This window comes from Protomyctophum parallelum (genome assembly GCF_964188405.1).
Source record: "Protomyctophum parallelum genome assembly, chromosome: 19".
In the NCBI taxonomy this organism is placed as follows: Eukaryota; Metazoa; Chordata; class Actinopteri; order Myctophiformes; family Myctophidae; genus Protomyctophum; species Protomyctophum parallelum.
Window position 1 is genome coordinate 35,839,288 of NC_139717.1, and position 18,128 is coordinate 35,857,415.

The 18,128-nt window shown below is 42.6% G+C and overlaps 1 protein-coding gene across 1 annotated transcript in view; it reads left to right on the forward strand.

The window, feature by feature from the left end:
* The window catches only part of fig4a (FIG4 phosphoinositide 5-phosphatase a), a 78,604-nt gene that overhangs the window by 20,188 nt on the left and 40,288 nt on the right, over positions 1-18,128 (forward strand). The window contains exons 11-15 of the mRNA XM_083790255.1: positions 11,678-11,811; positions 12,063-12,179; positions 13,749-13,794; positions 15,273-15,421; positions 15,529-15,695. Coding sequence (XP_083646381.1) covers positions 11,678-11,811; positions 12,063-12,179; positions 13,749-13,794; positions 15,273-15,421; positions 15,529-15,695 — 613 coding nt within the window. The remainder of the gene's footprint in view (positions 1-11,677; positions 11,812-12,062; positions 12,180-13,748; positions 13,795-15,272; positions 15,422-15,528; positions 15,696-18,128) is intronic.

Consider the following 18,128-nt stretch of genomic DNA (forward strand, 5'->3'; position numbering starts at 1 on the left):
TTTTTGACGTACATTCATAATAGGTAGGTATTCTTTTATCCATCTTGTCCAAAATAGATCCGACAGGTATTGCACTTGCCTCCAACGGCGCTTTGCATATACATCCTCGGCCTGGAACACTCCTGGTGGAAGGATCGGCTGTTTCTTAAGAGTCAACAGATGATTCGGTGTTAGTGCTTCCAGGTCATTGGGGTCATTCGAGACTGTTGTGAGTGGGCGGCTGTTAAGTATGGCTTCCACTTCACACATGACTGTATGGAGACTTTCATCATTCAAAGTTTGCTGTTTGGTGACTGATAGCAAGGTCTTTTTAAGCAAACGTATAATCCTTTCCCATACACCACCATGATGGGCGCCGGCGGGTGGATTAAAGGTCCATTTGACTCCTTTCTGTTGTAGAGATCTTTCTATTTTGTTCAAGTTCCATGTCTTCAAAGATTCCTTTAGCTCCTTTTCAGTGGATATGAAATTGGTCCCATTATCTGAACGAATTTCAGTCACTTGGCCTCTTCGAGCAATAAAACGCCTGAGTGCATTTATGCACGAGTCTGTATCTAAAGAATGGGCCACCTCAAGATGTACTGCTCTACTGATTAAACATGTGAAAATGACTCCATATCTTTTGACTGTGGCACGGCCTCTTTTGATTTCAATGGGTCCGAAATAATCTACTCCTACTTGTGTGAAAGGTGGTAGGTCAGGTGTTATCCTATCTCTTGGCAGGTCTGCCATCTTCTGTTCTCCAACAGATGCATTGAGACGTCTACAGGTCACACATTCAGAGATAATCTTTCTTGACAATGAATTGGCACATGGAATCCAATACTTTTGTCTCAGTAGGGAGAGCATGTGGTTTCTCCCACTGTGTCCTACTTGCTGATGGATCTTTCGAAGAATGAGTTTAGACAAATGGTGGTCTTTTGGGAGGATGGCAGGGTGCTTTGCAGTTTCCGGCATGGCTGATCTGCTTAATCTCCCGCCCACTCTTAATACCCTTTGGTCAAGTTTGGGATCAAGCTTGTAGATTGAACTGTCTTTTCGCACGTTCAAACTTCCTTTCTGTAGCGTTTCGATTTCCTCTTGAAATCCTTGCCTTTGACAGAATTGTACAACAGCTGTCTCTGCCTTGTCCAGTTCATTCAGTGACAGGTTGTGTACTCTTAGAGTGTTTTTGAATCTTTTCATTTCTACTTGAATCAATTGTCTTTGCTTGTCTGGGTTTGAGTCTTGAATTTGCATTAGGTCTTTTCTTTTTCTACTCAGCTGCAAAAGGTGAGTTCTTAATTTCAGCATCCATGCTACAGCTCTTTTCAATCTGTCGAAACTTGAGTAGTGATGTATCAGAGTGCTAGTAGCATCTGGATCTGTCGTCTGGATGGTATTGACTGTAACCTTCTCTTTTTTGATTTCAGGATCGTCGGCTGGTATGGAGGTGAGATCAGCAGGTAAGTTAGGCCACGTCTCTTCCTTTTCCTGTAGGAAGTCTGGTCCCTTCTTCCAACTTTCACACTTTAAAAATGCCTCAGCTGTGAGACCTCGGGACACATGGTCTGCAGGGTTGATCTTGGTGCTTAAGTATCTCCACTGCTCAATAGAAGAGTGTTCTCTTATAATGCCGACTCTGTTGGCCACGAAAGTCTGAAACCTCTTTGTATCGTTTCTGATATATTTCAAGACTGCTGTACTGTCTGTCCAAAACACAGCCTTTCTGAGTGGAAGGTGTAATTCGGTCTGCAGCATCCTGTTCACTTTCACTGCAAGTACTGCAGCTGTGAGTTCCATTCTTGGTATTGTGACTTGTTTCAAGGGGGCAACTCTTGCCTTTGCCATGATCAAAGAGATGTTAATTTGGTTTTGAGCATTGGTCATTTTCAGGTAGGTGACAGTACCGTATCCTGTCTCACTTGCATCACAGAAGTGATGAAGTTGGGCTGACTTGATCTTGCCAAATTCTTCAGATCTAATACATCTTGGAATGTTGAAGTTCTCCATCTGCTTTAGTCCAGTGAGCCATCTATGCCATGTGAGACCAAAGGCATCTGGAATCCTGTCATCCCATCCATAATTCAGTTGGCATAACTGCTGCAAGATGTGCTTAGCAGTGAATGTGAACGGAGCCAAGAACCCCAGTGGGTCGTACACTGAACTTACAGTGGAAAGAATCCCTCTTCTTGTGTAGGGTTGATTTTTCAAGTTCACTTGAATCCTGAACGTATCCTCCTCCACATTCCACTGCACTCCAAGGGCCCGTTCGACCGGTAGGTTCTTTTGATCCAAGTCAATGTCTTTTACCTCTGTGGCTCGCTCTTCTTCTGGAATAGAGGCCAGCACAGTGCGGCTGTTGCTTACCCATTTGGTTAGGCGGAAACCTCCTTGAGCACACATGGTTCTCAGTTCTTTAGATAGTTCTATGCCATCCTTCTTATTTGGCATAGCCTTCAGACAGTCATCGACATAAAAGTTATCTTTGACAGTATTAACTGCCTCTGCTGAGAACTTGTCTTTATTATCTTCAGCAGTCCTTCTTACGGCATAACTAGCAACACTGGATGAGGATGTTGCACCAAATAAATGCACTGTCATTCTGTACTCTACTAGGCTTTGACTGAAGTCACCATTCGGCCACCATAGGAATCTCAGGAAGTCTTTGTCAGATGGTGTGACTTTCACTTGATGAAACATGCCTTCTACATCTGCCATCATTGCTACTGGCTCTTGTCTAAAGCGGATTAAGACACCCAGCAGTGTGTTGGTTAGATTTGGGCCTTGAATAAGCTCATCGTTTAATGATGTACCTTGGAATGACGCAGAACAATCAAAGACTACACGAAGTTTGTGCTTCTTTGGGTGGCGTACACCATGGTGAGGCAAGTACCATGTTCTTCCTTCCTCAGGTTTTAACTGTCTTTGAGGTACAGCTTCAGCGTGTCCCTTTTGAATGACACTTTGAAGAAAGTCAGTGTATTCTTTGTGGAATTCAGGATCTTTCTTGAACTTCCTCTTTAGCGACATGACACGCTGCTCTGCCAGATGGCGGTTGTTGGGCATTGCAACATCTTTCTGTTTGAAGGGAAGGTTTATTTGGTAATGACCATCTTTCATTTGAGTGGAGTCAGACATGATTTGCATGAATCTTTTATCTTCTATAGACATTTCTGCCTTCTCTTCGTAACCCTTTTCTGGAAAATCATAATTGAACTGTTGGATCATGAGGTCATTCAAATTTATTATAGATATGCGGTTACTGAAAATATGGGTTGGCTGCTTACAGCTCATTGTGGGTTCGTTTAGTAGCCCATTAACCACCCATCCAAGTCTTGTCTTTACTGCATAGGGCCCATTACCCTTACTATTAATTACTGCCCAAGGTTCCATAAACTTAGCTGCATCATTACCAATCAGGAGTCCAATATCTGCATCAATATATGGTAACTTGACCTCTTTTAGGTAGTCCCATTCTTGCACATCAACCTGAGTGGGAATTTGCTTGTTGGTTACAGGAATTTCTTTTTGAGTGTAAAGTGGTGGCAGTTTTAGGAAATCTTTTCCTTCAAGACTTGACAGTTCCAGTCCATTGATTCTGTTGATATTTATGACCTTTTCTTGTCCTAGGGTTCGAAGTAGGATTCGAGTTGGTGTTGCTTTGGCATTCAGTTGCTTCCTTAAAGCGTCTGTACAAAAGGTTCCAGTGCTTCCTGGATCAAGGAAAGCATACGTTTTGAGAATTTGGTTGGAATTAGTTAATTTAACTTGCACAGGGACAATTGATAATTTTTGCTGGTCACCGGCCCCGGTATGGATGGGCCTTTCCATGGTGACTAATGCACTGCTTACTGACATGCTATCAGTGGTTGGACTTGCTTGACCTTTAACTGAGTCTTTCTTAAATTCAATGTGCAACACAGAAGGATGCTTTTTTGTGCAAATTTTACAAGTTAGTCTTTTCGTACAAGATTTACTCAAGTGGCCTTGAGTTACACATCCGAAACATAGGCCATTGGCTTTAAAGAATTCAACCTTATCTTTGTGCATCTTTTTATCAAAATCTTTGCACAGATCTGTGCTGTGATTGCCTTTACAAAAGAAACACGATTTCTGTGAGGTGGATGTAGAGTTGTTTGACTGAGACTTAGGTTCTTGTGATTCTGTTACTGTGGCAAAACTGCTTTTATAACTGCTTTTAGGGTGTGATGAAACGGGAATGGATTTCAAGTTTGGTTTCTTGTCTTTCTGTTTTGTATCTTGGATTTCTCCAAAGAGAGGGTCTACAGCAATGTTTGCTTGTCTTTCAATGAAGTTGACGAGTTGTGGAAACTTGGCTCTTCTGTGTGTGCGTTCATGATAATCATATGCCACGGTTCTCCACCTCTCTCTGTGCCTGAATGGTAGCTTTGATAAGACTGATTTCAGGTGTGTTGGATTGTTCATGTCTTGTAGAATTTCGTTATTGCTCATAGCATTACAGCATGTTCTCAAGAAGAGTGAGAATTTGTGTAGGGCTTTGCTATCTTCTGAACGGATTACATCCCAATTCAGAATCTTTTCCTGGTAGGCAGAAGCAATAAGCACCTCATTCCCAAAGTGTTTGCGTAGCAGACGTTTTGCTTTTACATAGCCTCTTTGGGAATCCATGTGGAGGCAGCTCCTCACAATTGCCTTTGGTTGCCCATCGGTGAACTGTTCTAGGAAGAGAAGTCTATCTCTGTCATTGCTTGTCTTGCTTTCTATACAGTGTTCAAACGTTCTAATGAAAGAAATGTAGCTCAAGGGGTCACCTCTAAAGACAGGAATTTCTCTAGATGGCAAGAGTGAGAACCTCTGTTCTTGAACTAACATTTCAGTGATTTCATTTTGTTTTCTCATAATTTCTATCATGCCTACACCTGCTTGTACATTAACCCGAGCACCATCTTGCAAGCCAATGTTTGGGTTAGGCTGCGGGGGTTGTTGGTGAGAAACAGGCAAGCGTGACCGTGAACGCTGCTGAGACATTTGTCTCGGTGGCTGCCGTGATTGGCTACTAGGGGCATGTTGAGACATTTGTCTCTGTGGCTGCCGTGATTGGCTACGAGGGGCATGCTGAGACCTTTGTCTCCGTGGTGGATGTGAAGTAGCTCCTTGCTCTTCATCATAGTCATCAATGTCATCATCATCATCATCATCATCGTCATCTTCACCATCACCATCATCCTCATCATCATCATCATCTTCCTCTTCATCATCCAATCTATAATAATTATCAACCTTCTGGCTGTCTACTGGTAAAGATTGCATTGAGGCAAAATATTCATTGATGTGGATTAATGGGTTAATTAAGTTAGTGTCTACATGTTTACCGATATTTAATGCTTTCAATTTGGCATCAGCGGCTGCGAGTTCAACTTCCAATTCAAAGGCTTCTCTTTTGGCTTTGAGCTGTGCCTCCTGTAATTCAAATGCTCGTCTTTGCTTAAGAGCAGCAGCACGTGCAACTAGAGCTGCCCTTTCAGCCTCTGCCTCCCTCAATACAGAGGAGCTTGTAGCTGTTTTCTTTCTGCTTATCATGCCAATTGAAACATTATCGATTGATTTTGACAGTGATTTCACACTAATTGCTTGTGTCACTTGAAGTTGAACATCCGGTGTCACTTCTGGTGGGATTTGTGCCATAACAGCAGGGGCATTATTCATCCATGAGATAACTTTGTCATGAAATTGACATATGCTTTGAAGTTTAGGCTTATACCACTGCTCATGATCCTCTAAGGCCTCTTCTTCTAATAATAAATGCTGTACAGAATTGTGAAGTGATTTGAAATCGTTTGTTTTAGTACTAAATTCATCGTACTCTTGTTTAACTAATGCAAGGTTTTTGTAATCAACCATGAGTGCTTGTAATACATTTTGTTTGTTTGTGAGCTGTCCAAGTTTATTTTTTCGTGCATTGCATTGTTTTGCATAATTAGCTTCAAGTGCCTTTGGTGTAGGCTTCACTTGCCTTTTACCCTCAATTGCTGGTGCACTTTTATCAGAAGCATGAACAACATCTTCATGCGCTGTCTCTCTTTCACACTGGAGTAATTTCTCCGCTCCATTTACAGACATCAAAACGTGACGTGACGTCCGTATTTAGAATACAACAGCAGCGCTTATTTTCCAGATCCAAACTTATAGTCCGTATTTAGAATACAACAGCAGCGCTTATTTTCCAGATCCAAACTTATAGTCCGTATTTAGAATACAACAGCAGCGCTTATTTTCCAGATCCAAACTTATAGTCCGTATCAGAGAAGATTTCAACTTGACTGTAGGGCCAATATGCCTTTCTTTCTTACATCACCAGATATATACGGTTTAGCAACGGGCTCACACTTTGTGACATGGGCGTCTTGTTGTTTACTCACTTGTAGTTTGTCGATGGTGATTGATGACTGCAACAGGTTGATGTTATGGTAGGAGTTTGTGTTGTGAGTGCAATGGTTTCAAAATAAACGGGGCAAACAAAACAAGAACAGGCTCCAGACATAAACTAAATAAAGGTCTCAAAAAACAGACGAGCGCAGCGTTCCATAAACAAATAATAAAGTAGGCTACTTTTCTTTCTTTCTTTCTTTCCTTTCTTTTCTTTTAACTGCGCTGTTTGCGTTGCGTGCGAGCTGTTGAAATCTGTAACTCTACTGGCGTCTTTCCACCTACAGCTGTGGGCCTGTGGCTTAATTAAAGGGAACCATGGTGCCATTTCTCAAGGCAACCAGTGGGGGCGCCATTTGGTCACGAATATGTCAAATCAAATAAGATGGCTCCTACACAATTAAAAGCTGAAAGCTTGGCATAAGATTTTCTTTTTCTATTTTCCACAACTATTTTTCCAATGATCAGTTCCTCCTGTCAAATTTCTTATACATTTTCTGTATTTAAAATCTTTAAAAATCTTTATATTTTTTAATTTAAATGAATTTGCCCTATGACAAATAATCAAATTCAAGCGAATCGTGGTGAAATGAGAGATCTCATATTCAGTGTTGGGCAATATTAATTAGGAGAGTAATATGTTTACTTTACTTATTACTCCTTAGAAAAAGGATTACTTATTACTTTGAATCAAGAGTAATATAGTTACATATTACTTTATATTACTTTTCAACCGGGCCCCGGCTATTCCTTTATTTGCCGATGGGTTCTCAGATTGGAGGCAACCTGATCATTTTGAACGACCATGATGGATCTAAATGAGACCGAGTCAATAATAATAATGAATTGCATTTTTATAGCGCTTTTCCAAGTGCTCAAAGCTCTTTACAATGGTTCATTGTCTCCACCAGGCCGAAGGCATGTGGGGAGAGTATGTTTTGCACTCTGTCCGTCCGTGTGTCCGTCCGTCCGTTTGTGTGTCCGTCCGTCCGTTTGTGTGTCCGTCCGTGTGTCCGTGAACAGCTAATCCCGGCCACCGTTAACCCGCTCGATGCCACATTTTGCACACACACTCCCTGGATGCCAACGATGAACCTCTGCCCCAAACTTTCCAGAACGGCCTGTTATAGCGCCACCAGGAGGCCGCTTTGTGCATTGTGGTACACAGTCTCTCTAGAGCTATTCAACGAAACGGCTCTTTCAGATTTCTCAGACTCCATCCTGATTGGTTAACATTGGCTTCCAAAGTTCACAGGAGTGCTCAGTTTCAAACAAAATGCTGCAAATCATGAACACATAGCGTGATTTCCGTGACATTGTGCACCCACATTCCCACTAGGCCGAGGACGAAATGACACATGAACAATTTCAACTCAGCCTCAAGGTGGCGCTATAACTGGCCCAAAAGTGTTTTTACCTCTAACTGCACGGATCTGTGGATAACTTTGTATGCCAACTCCCTAGAGGCCAAGGAAAAACCTTTGCCTGGAATTTTTCACATCTGCTCTTTATAGCGCCACCAGGAGGCCGACATATGTAAAACACATTTTCTATTATTACTCCTTCAGATTTTATCCAAATTTCACGCAAATCGCTACACATGATCTCCATAGTCATGTGATCAAGACAGGTTTTTTTGATTTCTCATATTCCATCCTGATTGGCCACGATTGGCTCCTACACTTTTCAGGAGTAGCCCGCTTTGTACAAATCGCCACAACTCCTCAACGCAGCGTCCGATTGCAATGAAACTGTGCACGCATATTCCCACTAGGCTAAGGAAGAAATGCCACTTGACAGTTTTCAACAGCCTGATGGTGGCGCTACAACAAGCCAAGTCGCGTCATGCACTCGCACACACACACACACACACACACACACACACAACCGCTCGATGCCAAATTTTGCACACACACTCCCTGGATGCCAACGATCAACCTCTGCCCCAAACTTTCCAGAACGGCCTGTTATAGCGCCACCAGGAGGCCGCTTTGTGCAAAACTAAAACATTGTACCTGCATCCCTCCAACACCAACCTCCGGCCCAAATCTTCCTCAACAGCCTGTTATAGCGCCACCATGAGGCCACAACCTGACCTGCCCTGGTGGAGACCTGTGCCGATTGGCACTTTATCTAGTTCATTCATACATTGGGAGGTGATGCGGCGAACAGTCGACGCCAGCGTCCTCACTTCCCACATTCACACACCAATGGTGGCAAACTCACACTGACCAACTCATTGGAGGCAATGTAGGGTTCCGTGTCTTGCCCAAGGACTGTGCATGAGGGTTAGATCATATATTTTCTCTAATAAGGTTATTTTTGCAGTCAGTTTGTATTGGGGGTGGGGAGGGGAGTGGGGCAGGGGTCGTGAGACATGGCCAAAGCATTTCCTGGGGTCCCCCAGCCAAAAACGTTGAGAACCCCTGGTCTAGAAACTGAATTTGTAAAATAACAGCAGGTTATTTTGGAAAATGTCTGCTCTAACTGTGTGCCATATTTCATACATTTATCGTAAAGTGCACAATTCCATCAAAATTCTGCCTGTAGCGCCTCCGCTAGTAGGGGTAGGCAGAGGAACGATGACTGTGTCTGGAGGCTAGCAGAGGGGGTATTCACATGGACATGTCACATGTGGGGACCGAGTGAAGAGGGTACGGGAGTGAGGAATGTTATTGTACAAGAATTTACAAAACAAAGGAGTGAATTAACTTGAGGGAATAGAATGTATATAAAGTACACGGGAATGCATATATTGTGCCAATTTAACACAATCCTTTGGGCTCAATGTGGCAGTACATACAGAACTGCAGCAGTATAATGTCATCATTATTGGGAACTGGAGTGTGATGTACAGTACATATTCTGAGGAGTACACAAAGATAAATGGGGCAGGCTGCATGAATAGGAGGAAGGATTACGAGCAGGAGGCAATCCGGATGCAGAATGCAGATGCATCCAAATTGGGGAAATACATAAATTTAATTATTGAAAAACTAAATCGATTTAAAAACAAAACAAAAACTCTCTGACACGTCCCACATGCCAATGGTGGCACTTGCCTTCCCTTTGCAGGCGTATGCCATGGTATTGTGTTGATACTTGATAGTGATACCCTACTACTACTACTGTGAAATGTCATACCTTTAGCCCTGTTGTGATACAAATTACCACTTGAATCCCAGTATCCCTATAATGGGGGGAACATTAGCTGAAATTAAAGTAAAGTAAAAACTAAAGTAAATGTCATGACAGGAAACAAATGATTGATTCAAGGAATGGATAGTGATAACACATTAAGTGTTAAAATGTACTGTTCATGCTCTACAACATATTCTGATGTAATATGTTATTAAATTATATTACTCCTTTCCGTACAGACTCAATTGAGAGAGTAATAAACTAACAGAACTGAGCATATATCTTCACAAAATACTAAAACTACAGTATATTGCTTTCAATTTGTGTGGACCCCCTTGAAAACGAGATGATTAATCTCAAGGAATTATTGCAATAAAGAATTTCAATTTCCACACATGTAATTGTACAGAGTGTGTTTTACGGATTTACCCCTTTAATTTCAGCCAGTGTCCCTATACTCTGTGCAAGACCCTACTCTCTCTCACACACACACATGCATGCAAACACACACACACACACACACACACACACACACACACACACACACAATCCAACGATGTCCATCGCTGTGTGGCTTGGGTTTCATGCTCACGTTGTCATTCGCACGATAAGCCTCAATACGAGGGACCAATCGCAGACCACAGCAGTAGGCACAAGTTCCAGCCATGTGATACTAGTGGAAGGAGGGGGTAGAGGAGGAGAAGGAGGGGATGGAGGAGTGGACTAGAGGAGGGGGTAGAGGAGTGGACTCCATGGTACAGTAATTATACCTCCTCCATGAGAGAGAGATAGATATATGACCATTACATTAAATCACACCTTTGTGATGTGGGTGGAGGATGATGAGTCATGTCGACATACCTGGGATGATTTTCAGGGTATTTTATGCATGTTTGATGTGTGTGTGTATTTAAAATGAAGATAGAGAGATTGTGAAAGTGCACATGGCCATGCATGTGCCAAGGTTTTTCTGCATCAGCTGTGTGTGTGTGTGTGCGTGCAATTATGAAATGTGGTTTGTACAGTGGTGTGCAAAAAATGAATCACCACTCATTGTGCCTTTGTATGTGAATGAAATCTAGCTGTGAATACATTGTAATACAGTACAGTATGTGGTGTCATTTTAATTAATGTATTTACTATTTACCCTAAGTGCCCTTTACGAAACCCTGTGTGTGTGTACGAGTGCCCTGCTGTGCTGAATGGGTGTTATTAGCAAACTGGTTATTAGCTGCCACTGCTGGATGTGTGGACAGGGATAGATGGATAGATAGAATACTTTTTTGGCACTTTAAGAAAATGTACAGAAAATTACAAAAATTCCATTGTGGTCCACTTTGTAACATGAAACTATACACAAACATGTACTGTACAAACCAAACGACCATGAAACAAATAATCCTTATATATATATATATATATATATATATATATATATATATATAAGGCTGGTAGCTATACACATAGGACAAAAGGTACCCTAAGAGAAGTGTCCAGAGCATGGGAGATGCTATCTCTTGCAAAGACAGTGCATTTTAGAGGAATGGATCAACAGTTTGAAAATGAAATTAAGCATATGTGTGTGCACTGTGCACATTAAGGGGGGAAGGGTGCTTACTCATTACGTCAGTCTATAACGAATTGGCTACTTACATCAGAGCTTTAAGTGTGTGAACTCTGTTCAAGCTCTTACTGTTGTTCCAGTTCTTGGCAAACACCTCGCTAACAGAGGAGTGAGTGGCTTTCCACTTTAAGTCACCACCCTATCGAGGCTTCTAACTGGCACAAAGAGGTGGCCACCACTGCTGACCTCAAAGGCCCGCTCTAGCTAGGACAACATTTGGGATGCCCCCTGGTGTTTATGAAGTTGCACATAAAATGCAGCCGGTAGTGTTTGGGTTGCCCACGGCCGACGGCATGGGGAGAGAGTATGTTTTGCACTCTCCAGCACTGTTGATGTCTTTGGATACCAATGTCTTTGGATACCAGTGAATATTTAGTTGCACCGAACACTCCATGTTCAGTCTGTTATGATCTTTTCAAGCGGGAGCAATCACGGGTGTGCCGATTTAAATTATTCTCATCACAGATTATTCAAAGTCCTCTGTGGTGTTGTGTTGTCTCTCGTTTTCTTCTGTGGCCTTAGAAACGGGAGAAGAGGAAACATGAAAAAATCCTGAGTGAAGAGCTGTACCCTGCAGTGATCAACTTGAACCAGTTCCTCCCTCCAGCCCATTGCATCGACTACATCGCCTGGGACATGGCCCGCTACACCAAAAGGTACCCCTAAACAGTGTGCCTTGCAAGTCCAGATGTTTGACGTCCACCGTTGATTTAGGACATTTTAATATAGTCTAGGTAGGATTTTATTGATACCCATCGGCCACTGGGAAATTCAGGTATATGTGTTTCCTCAAGAGTAGGCTTTACAGTATAACATTATCCCAGTTATATATATATATATACAGTCTTGAGGATGTTTGAAGGAATTCATATTATGCAGGAATTAATATATTCTCTTTCTCTCTCAGTAAGTTGTGCAACGTGCTGGACCGTCTTAGCATGATAGCTGAAAACGTGGTGAAGCGGACGGGCTTCTTTGTCAACCGTTCAGACTTCTACTGTCATACGCTGAGACCAGATGAGAGGTGAGCCTCCTCTAACTACCAGCACCAGAACCAAACAAGACATTACCAGGTGTACAAACTCTATTTCTGTCTGTCTGTTTGTGTATGTGGCGCACTCTATGGGCAGAAGTGAAAGCAGTTTTGGCTCTGAATTCTTTAGAGGCCCTGCAATGTGTGATTCGAATTGGACACATTTGCGGCCCACAAGTTTGACACCCCTGATTGTATATATTGTACAGTACAGTATATTATACAGTATGAGATCTATATTGTTTTGGGTATGAAATGGTTCTTGACAAGGCTCCTAGGCGCCAAGGCTTTGTTTGTAAAGTAACTTTGGATACTAAGAAAAGTGCTATATAAATGTATTATTACGAGTTCAAATGGGCCATACAGTCGCATACTCTGCGGTTCCTCGTTGTACAACTGTGTCTCTTACCACTGCAACAGACAACCCCATCATGTTTCTGACACATTATCCACTTTGAAAGGTCATACATATTCACATTCACACATGTATTGACGGTGATTTCCCCCAGACACGAATATACATAATGGGAGGTTGGGTGGAATTGCTCCACAGACATATTTCCTGCTAACTGGTTGAGTAGATGACCATCCATGTATGAAGAGCATGGGGCTCTCCATGTCTGCCTGTTTACACTGAACATTACCATTATGGTTACATAATAGATTCATCCTTATGTGCAGTGCTCCTCATATTGTGCCAGGTGCTATCCAAATCTCTCTTTAATGCACACGTAAAGTCAGTCTGGCCTTGGTTTTCTCTCATTTAACACGCACAGGCACATGGACAAACACTTACTGTGCATTTGTATATGGTGAATTTCAATGAGACGATATCTCCTTTGTTCTCTTCAAGCTACTTTTGAATTCTCATTTGTTTTCTTACACGTACTCTCTCCCACTCCAGACGTTACAAAGCACCTTGGGACTAGCCTGGGTTCCTGCCTGATTTGCTGCGTTCCCCGGATCTGAAGTGACATTTCAGATCCGGGAAATGCAGCAAATCAGGCTGGAGCCCAGGCTACCTTAGGACATGATGAATAGGGAAAAGTGGATTCAATAGTGCTTTCAGCCACTCAACAAAAAGAGAAGGCAGACAAATTCACTGGGCCATTGATGTTCCTAGCAAGATTATTGTTCAGAAGTTTTCATTTTTTATTTATTTTGTTTACTGGTCGGTCGGGGCACCCAGTGGGAAGGGGAACTAATTAAAAAATTAGTGCGAGTTTAAGCTGGAGTTACGCTCTCCTGGTGAATCTTTTTGCTGTTTGAGTGAATTATATATTTAGTGTTGCTTTTATATAGCAATTTTATCCAAGGCGCTTTACATAGATTGTGCATTACATTCACCCATTCATAAACCGATGGTGGAGTCTTGCTCACGGACACTTAGAAACTAACTCTGGGGGAGCCCGGGATCGAACCGGGAACCTTGCAGTTCCCATCCGGCTGCTCTACCGGCCACTCCCGCTCATGATTACCATGATGACCCACAATTGTGCACGTAGACTGAAGCATGGACATTTTAAGATGATTAATTTCTTTCTGTAATGATATCTACAGGTGGGGAGATGTAGGTGGTCACATGACATCAAGTGGACGTGTGCAGGTACGGTATGCCTTAACAACCGCTAAATAAGTGTAAGGAATGATCAGCCCATATTTATTTAACAGATTTGTGAGTGGCAGAATACCAAACATCCGCTATTGATGGCATTGTTTATTGCAGAAATTATCCTATACTTATAGGGTCCCTTGCTAATAAAGGATCCCTGGCTAATAAGACATATACGTCTTAAAACATTATTCTTGCCCTCAATAAATACAATTCACAATTTAAAAATGAAATACTCCGTTTTTCACTCAATAGGGAAAACTCCTGTCACAAGTTGATGTAATTTGTGGAGTGATTATGCATCCCACCAACATTCTAGGGTAGACCCAAGCTCCCAGACTGGTCAAAGCTGGAACAGCAGGCGGGCCCCTGCATATTGCACTAGGAAACCCTGCACAGCTGGGGTTTAACATTGAGCCCTCGTTTGCACTGAAGTAGAGCGTTCTTCCAGGTGCTACAAAACGCCACTGAGCAACTTCCATTGAAACGAATAGCAGGGGGCGGGGCTGTCGCTCCCGTCGGCACTCTATGCTTTATAACTATCAGGTAGACTCACTTAGCCACACATGGGCATATGACATCATCCACTTGCGACAGGAGTTTTCCCTATTGTGTGGAAAAATAAGACTTTCTAAGATAAATAAAATATTTAAGGTGTTTTTAATTTCTAATTTAAGTTATAGAGGCAAAGTATAATGTTTTAAGCCAGGCATATATGTCTTATTTGCCAGGGATACTTTTAAAGCTTTCATGACATTAATCTTCATTGATTTTATTTACATTTTTTGTTTTAGGTTTTATGACCTCAATTACACCCAAACAACCTGAACTTTGAACATTGAGTGGATTTTCTGTGTTCTGGGGTTTTATCTGTGTGTAAAAACGACAATTTGCCACTGTTTGCCTGTCGATCATCACCACTGGAGGGGAGGGGCTGGGATTAGTGGACGGTGACATCCATTTCCTACCCCTTTATATAAGCGGCTCATATAACTGATGTTAATTACAGTACAGGTGTGCCTGCTGTTAGGTCTCTTCATATACAGCCACAACCAAGACCAAGGATCCTCCTATCTGTGTTGCAGACGAGCGTTTCAAATGTAGCATGCATTTCATTAACTCTCAAACTAGGGTAATTACTTTGCTTGAGCAAAATAAATGGAAATAGGTTGTTGTGAACGGTTTAAGCTGTTTTAATAGCTTGCGGTTCGCCCAGGCCGTAGCGTAACGGTCTGGGCACCGGACTGGTAATCCAGTCGCAGTGTGCCGCGGGTTCGACTCCCGGACCCGACACGGCCTTTACTGCATGTCATCCCCCCATCTCTCTCCCGTTTCCTGTCAGCCTACTGTCTGTCCCTTCAAAAATCAATAAAAGGCGTAAGCCGCAAAAAAATAAAAAAAAATAGCTTGCGGTTCACTAGGTTTTGGCTTGATTCAAAAAATAAAAAATAAAATCCTGCATCTGTATGTAGACTGGTGTGTTGCGGACCAACTGTGTTGACTGCCTGGATCGGACTAACACCGCCCAGTTCATGGTGGGGAAATGTGCGCTGGCCTATCAGCTTTATGCACTGGGCATGATCGACAAACCCAAGCTCCAGTTTGATACAGACTGTGTCAGGTAAAAACATTGCACCTCAATTACACCTCGACTTGGAGAAGATGCAGATTAACGTTCCATTAGGGAGGATTTGTAATGGATGTTTTGTGTGTGTTTGCGTATCCCAGGCTGTTTGAGGAGCTGTATGAGGATCACGGAGACACACTGTCGCTGCAGTACGGTGGCTCCCAGCTGGTCCACAGGGTTAAGACATACAGAAAGATCGCCCCCTGGACACAGCACTCCAAAGACATCATGCAGACACTGTCGCGCTATTACAGCAACGCTTTCTCTGGTATGCACACACACACACACACATATATACATACTGTATACATATACATACACACGCAAACACTGCATGGACAACATTCCAATGGATTTATTATAGCACAAACATTTTGGGACAATGCCCCTACTATGCACACTTGTGGTTTTATCAAGCGCCATAGTGCAATCAACCAGTGGACGACGTCATGAGTTAAATGCAAACAGCATAGGTATATAATTCACAAAACCTGTCTGTCTGTCACGGGCATAACTTGGGCGCAACTTGACAGACATAAATGTACCACGACTATATCAAGTAAAAGAGTATTGCACAAATGGGTGGCCATGTTTTCCTGACCCTTCTGCAACTTTAGATCATTTGGTCAACCCACCGAGGATAAAAAGTAATGAGGACTGACAGAGTTTATGGTATTTTATGATAGGGTTATGTATAAATGCGATGCACGCACACACGCACACACACTGGCCTTTGAACACTACCTCCATTGAGCCACATCCTCTGCACAGACCGTTTTGTTAGGCCTACTACATTACACCCTTGTTGCATGCATACATAACATTTTATTTACTTCCGCAACGCACTCACGCAAGAGTGTGTGTGTGCGCGCGCACACACACACACACACACACACACACACACACAGTCACACACACACACGAAAATTTCGCCCCTCCAGTGTTAGTCGTCATAGTTTGCTAATCATTTTCAGCATGCTCACCCTTGCTCTTCTTCATAACCTTTCATTTCCTTTGTCCCCAATTCATCCACATTACTGCCTGCTTCAGTGCAGAGTGCAGACATTTATTCACACCCACTGTCACACACACTGTGAAACCCTATCTGCCCTTCTGTTGCCATAGAAACGCAGACTCGGCATTTGCACGCGCACGTCACACACGCATGCACACAACCAAAACAAAAAAATTGATGCATACACGAGCAAGCACACATGAAAACCTGATGGTTACTTTTCATAGCAAAACTTTGTAGATACCTGTAGCCTTACTTCATTGATACAGTTTGTCTTGCCATTTGGCAGGTGCAGCAGATATCACTACACTTAACTCATTCATTTTCAATCATTTTAATCTTCACAGGTTCACCTAAATCCAGCAAATCTATTATATTCAGTAAAAAAAAAACTCAAGCTAGGGCTAGGCCGATGAGCGTCAACAACACTGAGGTGTGCTTTGTGTAAAAACTAAACATTCTTAGAGAGAATACATTCAGTAGAAAACTATGGTTGCAACGTCTCCGGTTCGTTTGCAGCTGGAGCCATGTATGGCTGTGTCTATCTCTAATTTCAGCGTCCTGCCTCTCTATATTCTAATCTCCTGTCTAAATAAAATACTGTACATGGAACTGTGTTGCTCAATTGTTCAGGACAATTATCATCATGATTTAAATCTTTTAACCTTTGGGAGACAGCAGTTGTAATTATGCTTTGTCTCCTAAGCAATAGATGATCTAACAAAAGCCCCCAATGCATCCCCAGCCACCTCCCCACCAAACTCCTCCCCCACCACGCCAATCCCCATCGCCATTATATTTCACTGTACTTGTTACCCCCTCCCTCTTTTCCCACCCTCTTTCCAACCCTACCTCCATACAGTACCATCCATCGTCCGTGCCATAGCAAGCCTTATACTTTTCATTGTGAGTCATTGTACAGTGTGCACAACATGCACCCTTTCCACAAACAGCTGCTGGGATTCTAATGATGATGTCTAACGAGCATGGATGCACACACGCAGGTGCGCGGATTCCGCAGAAACAAAGTCATGATTGATCCTGGTTGTTGTTTTTAGGACTCCTTCCCTGCAAAAGGTCAAGGTTTCCACAAAGTTTAGAAATGTCGTTCATAGAGTGTAGAGAAGAAGAGTAAAGAACAGGAGTAGGGATAAAACACATTGTTGCAAAAAAAAGATAGATATGTGATAGGCCTTCCTCGATGGTTTCCAGCATAAATGATAGGCTCTACTCCCTTGTCTTTGTACGACAGGGTTTTCATGTGGCGAGCTATGCTGTCTCTCTGTGTTGCCTCACTCCCACTCTTACTGTATATGCCGTTGTTTCACACAGCCTCCTAGGGCAGTGGTTCCCAAACTGTTTCATGTCAAGGACCCCCAAATGGACACTAATTAGCCCACGGACCCCCATTAGAAAAGATAATGCCAGGGACCCCCATAAGAGAAGATGTTTACGGCTCGAGCAGAGATTCTCAAACCGTTTAATTGAAAGGACCCCCAGTGTGACATGCATTAGGCTATACGGACCCCCATTTAATGTCATTTCTTTCTCTGGGACCCCCAATTTATAATTGTAAAATCAATGTTCATTTAACTCTGAGAGTGTAACGGGTCCATGTGGTTCCCTTTGTACACACTCAGAGTTACAGACCCATAAGGGTCCATTTGGTTCCAAACTATCTTAGCT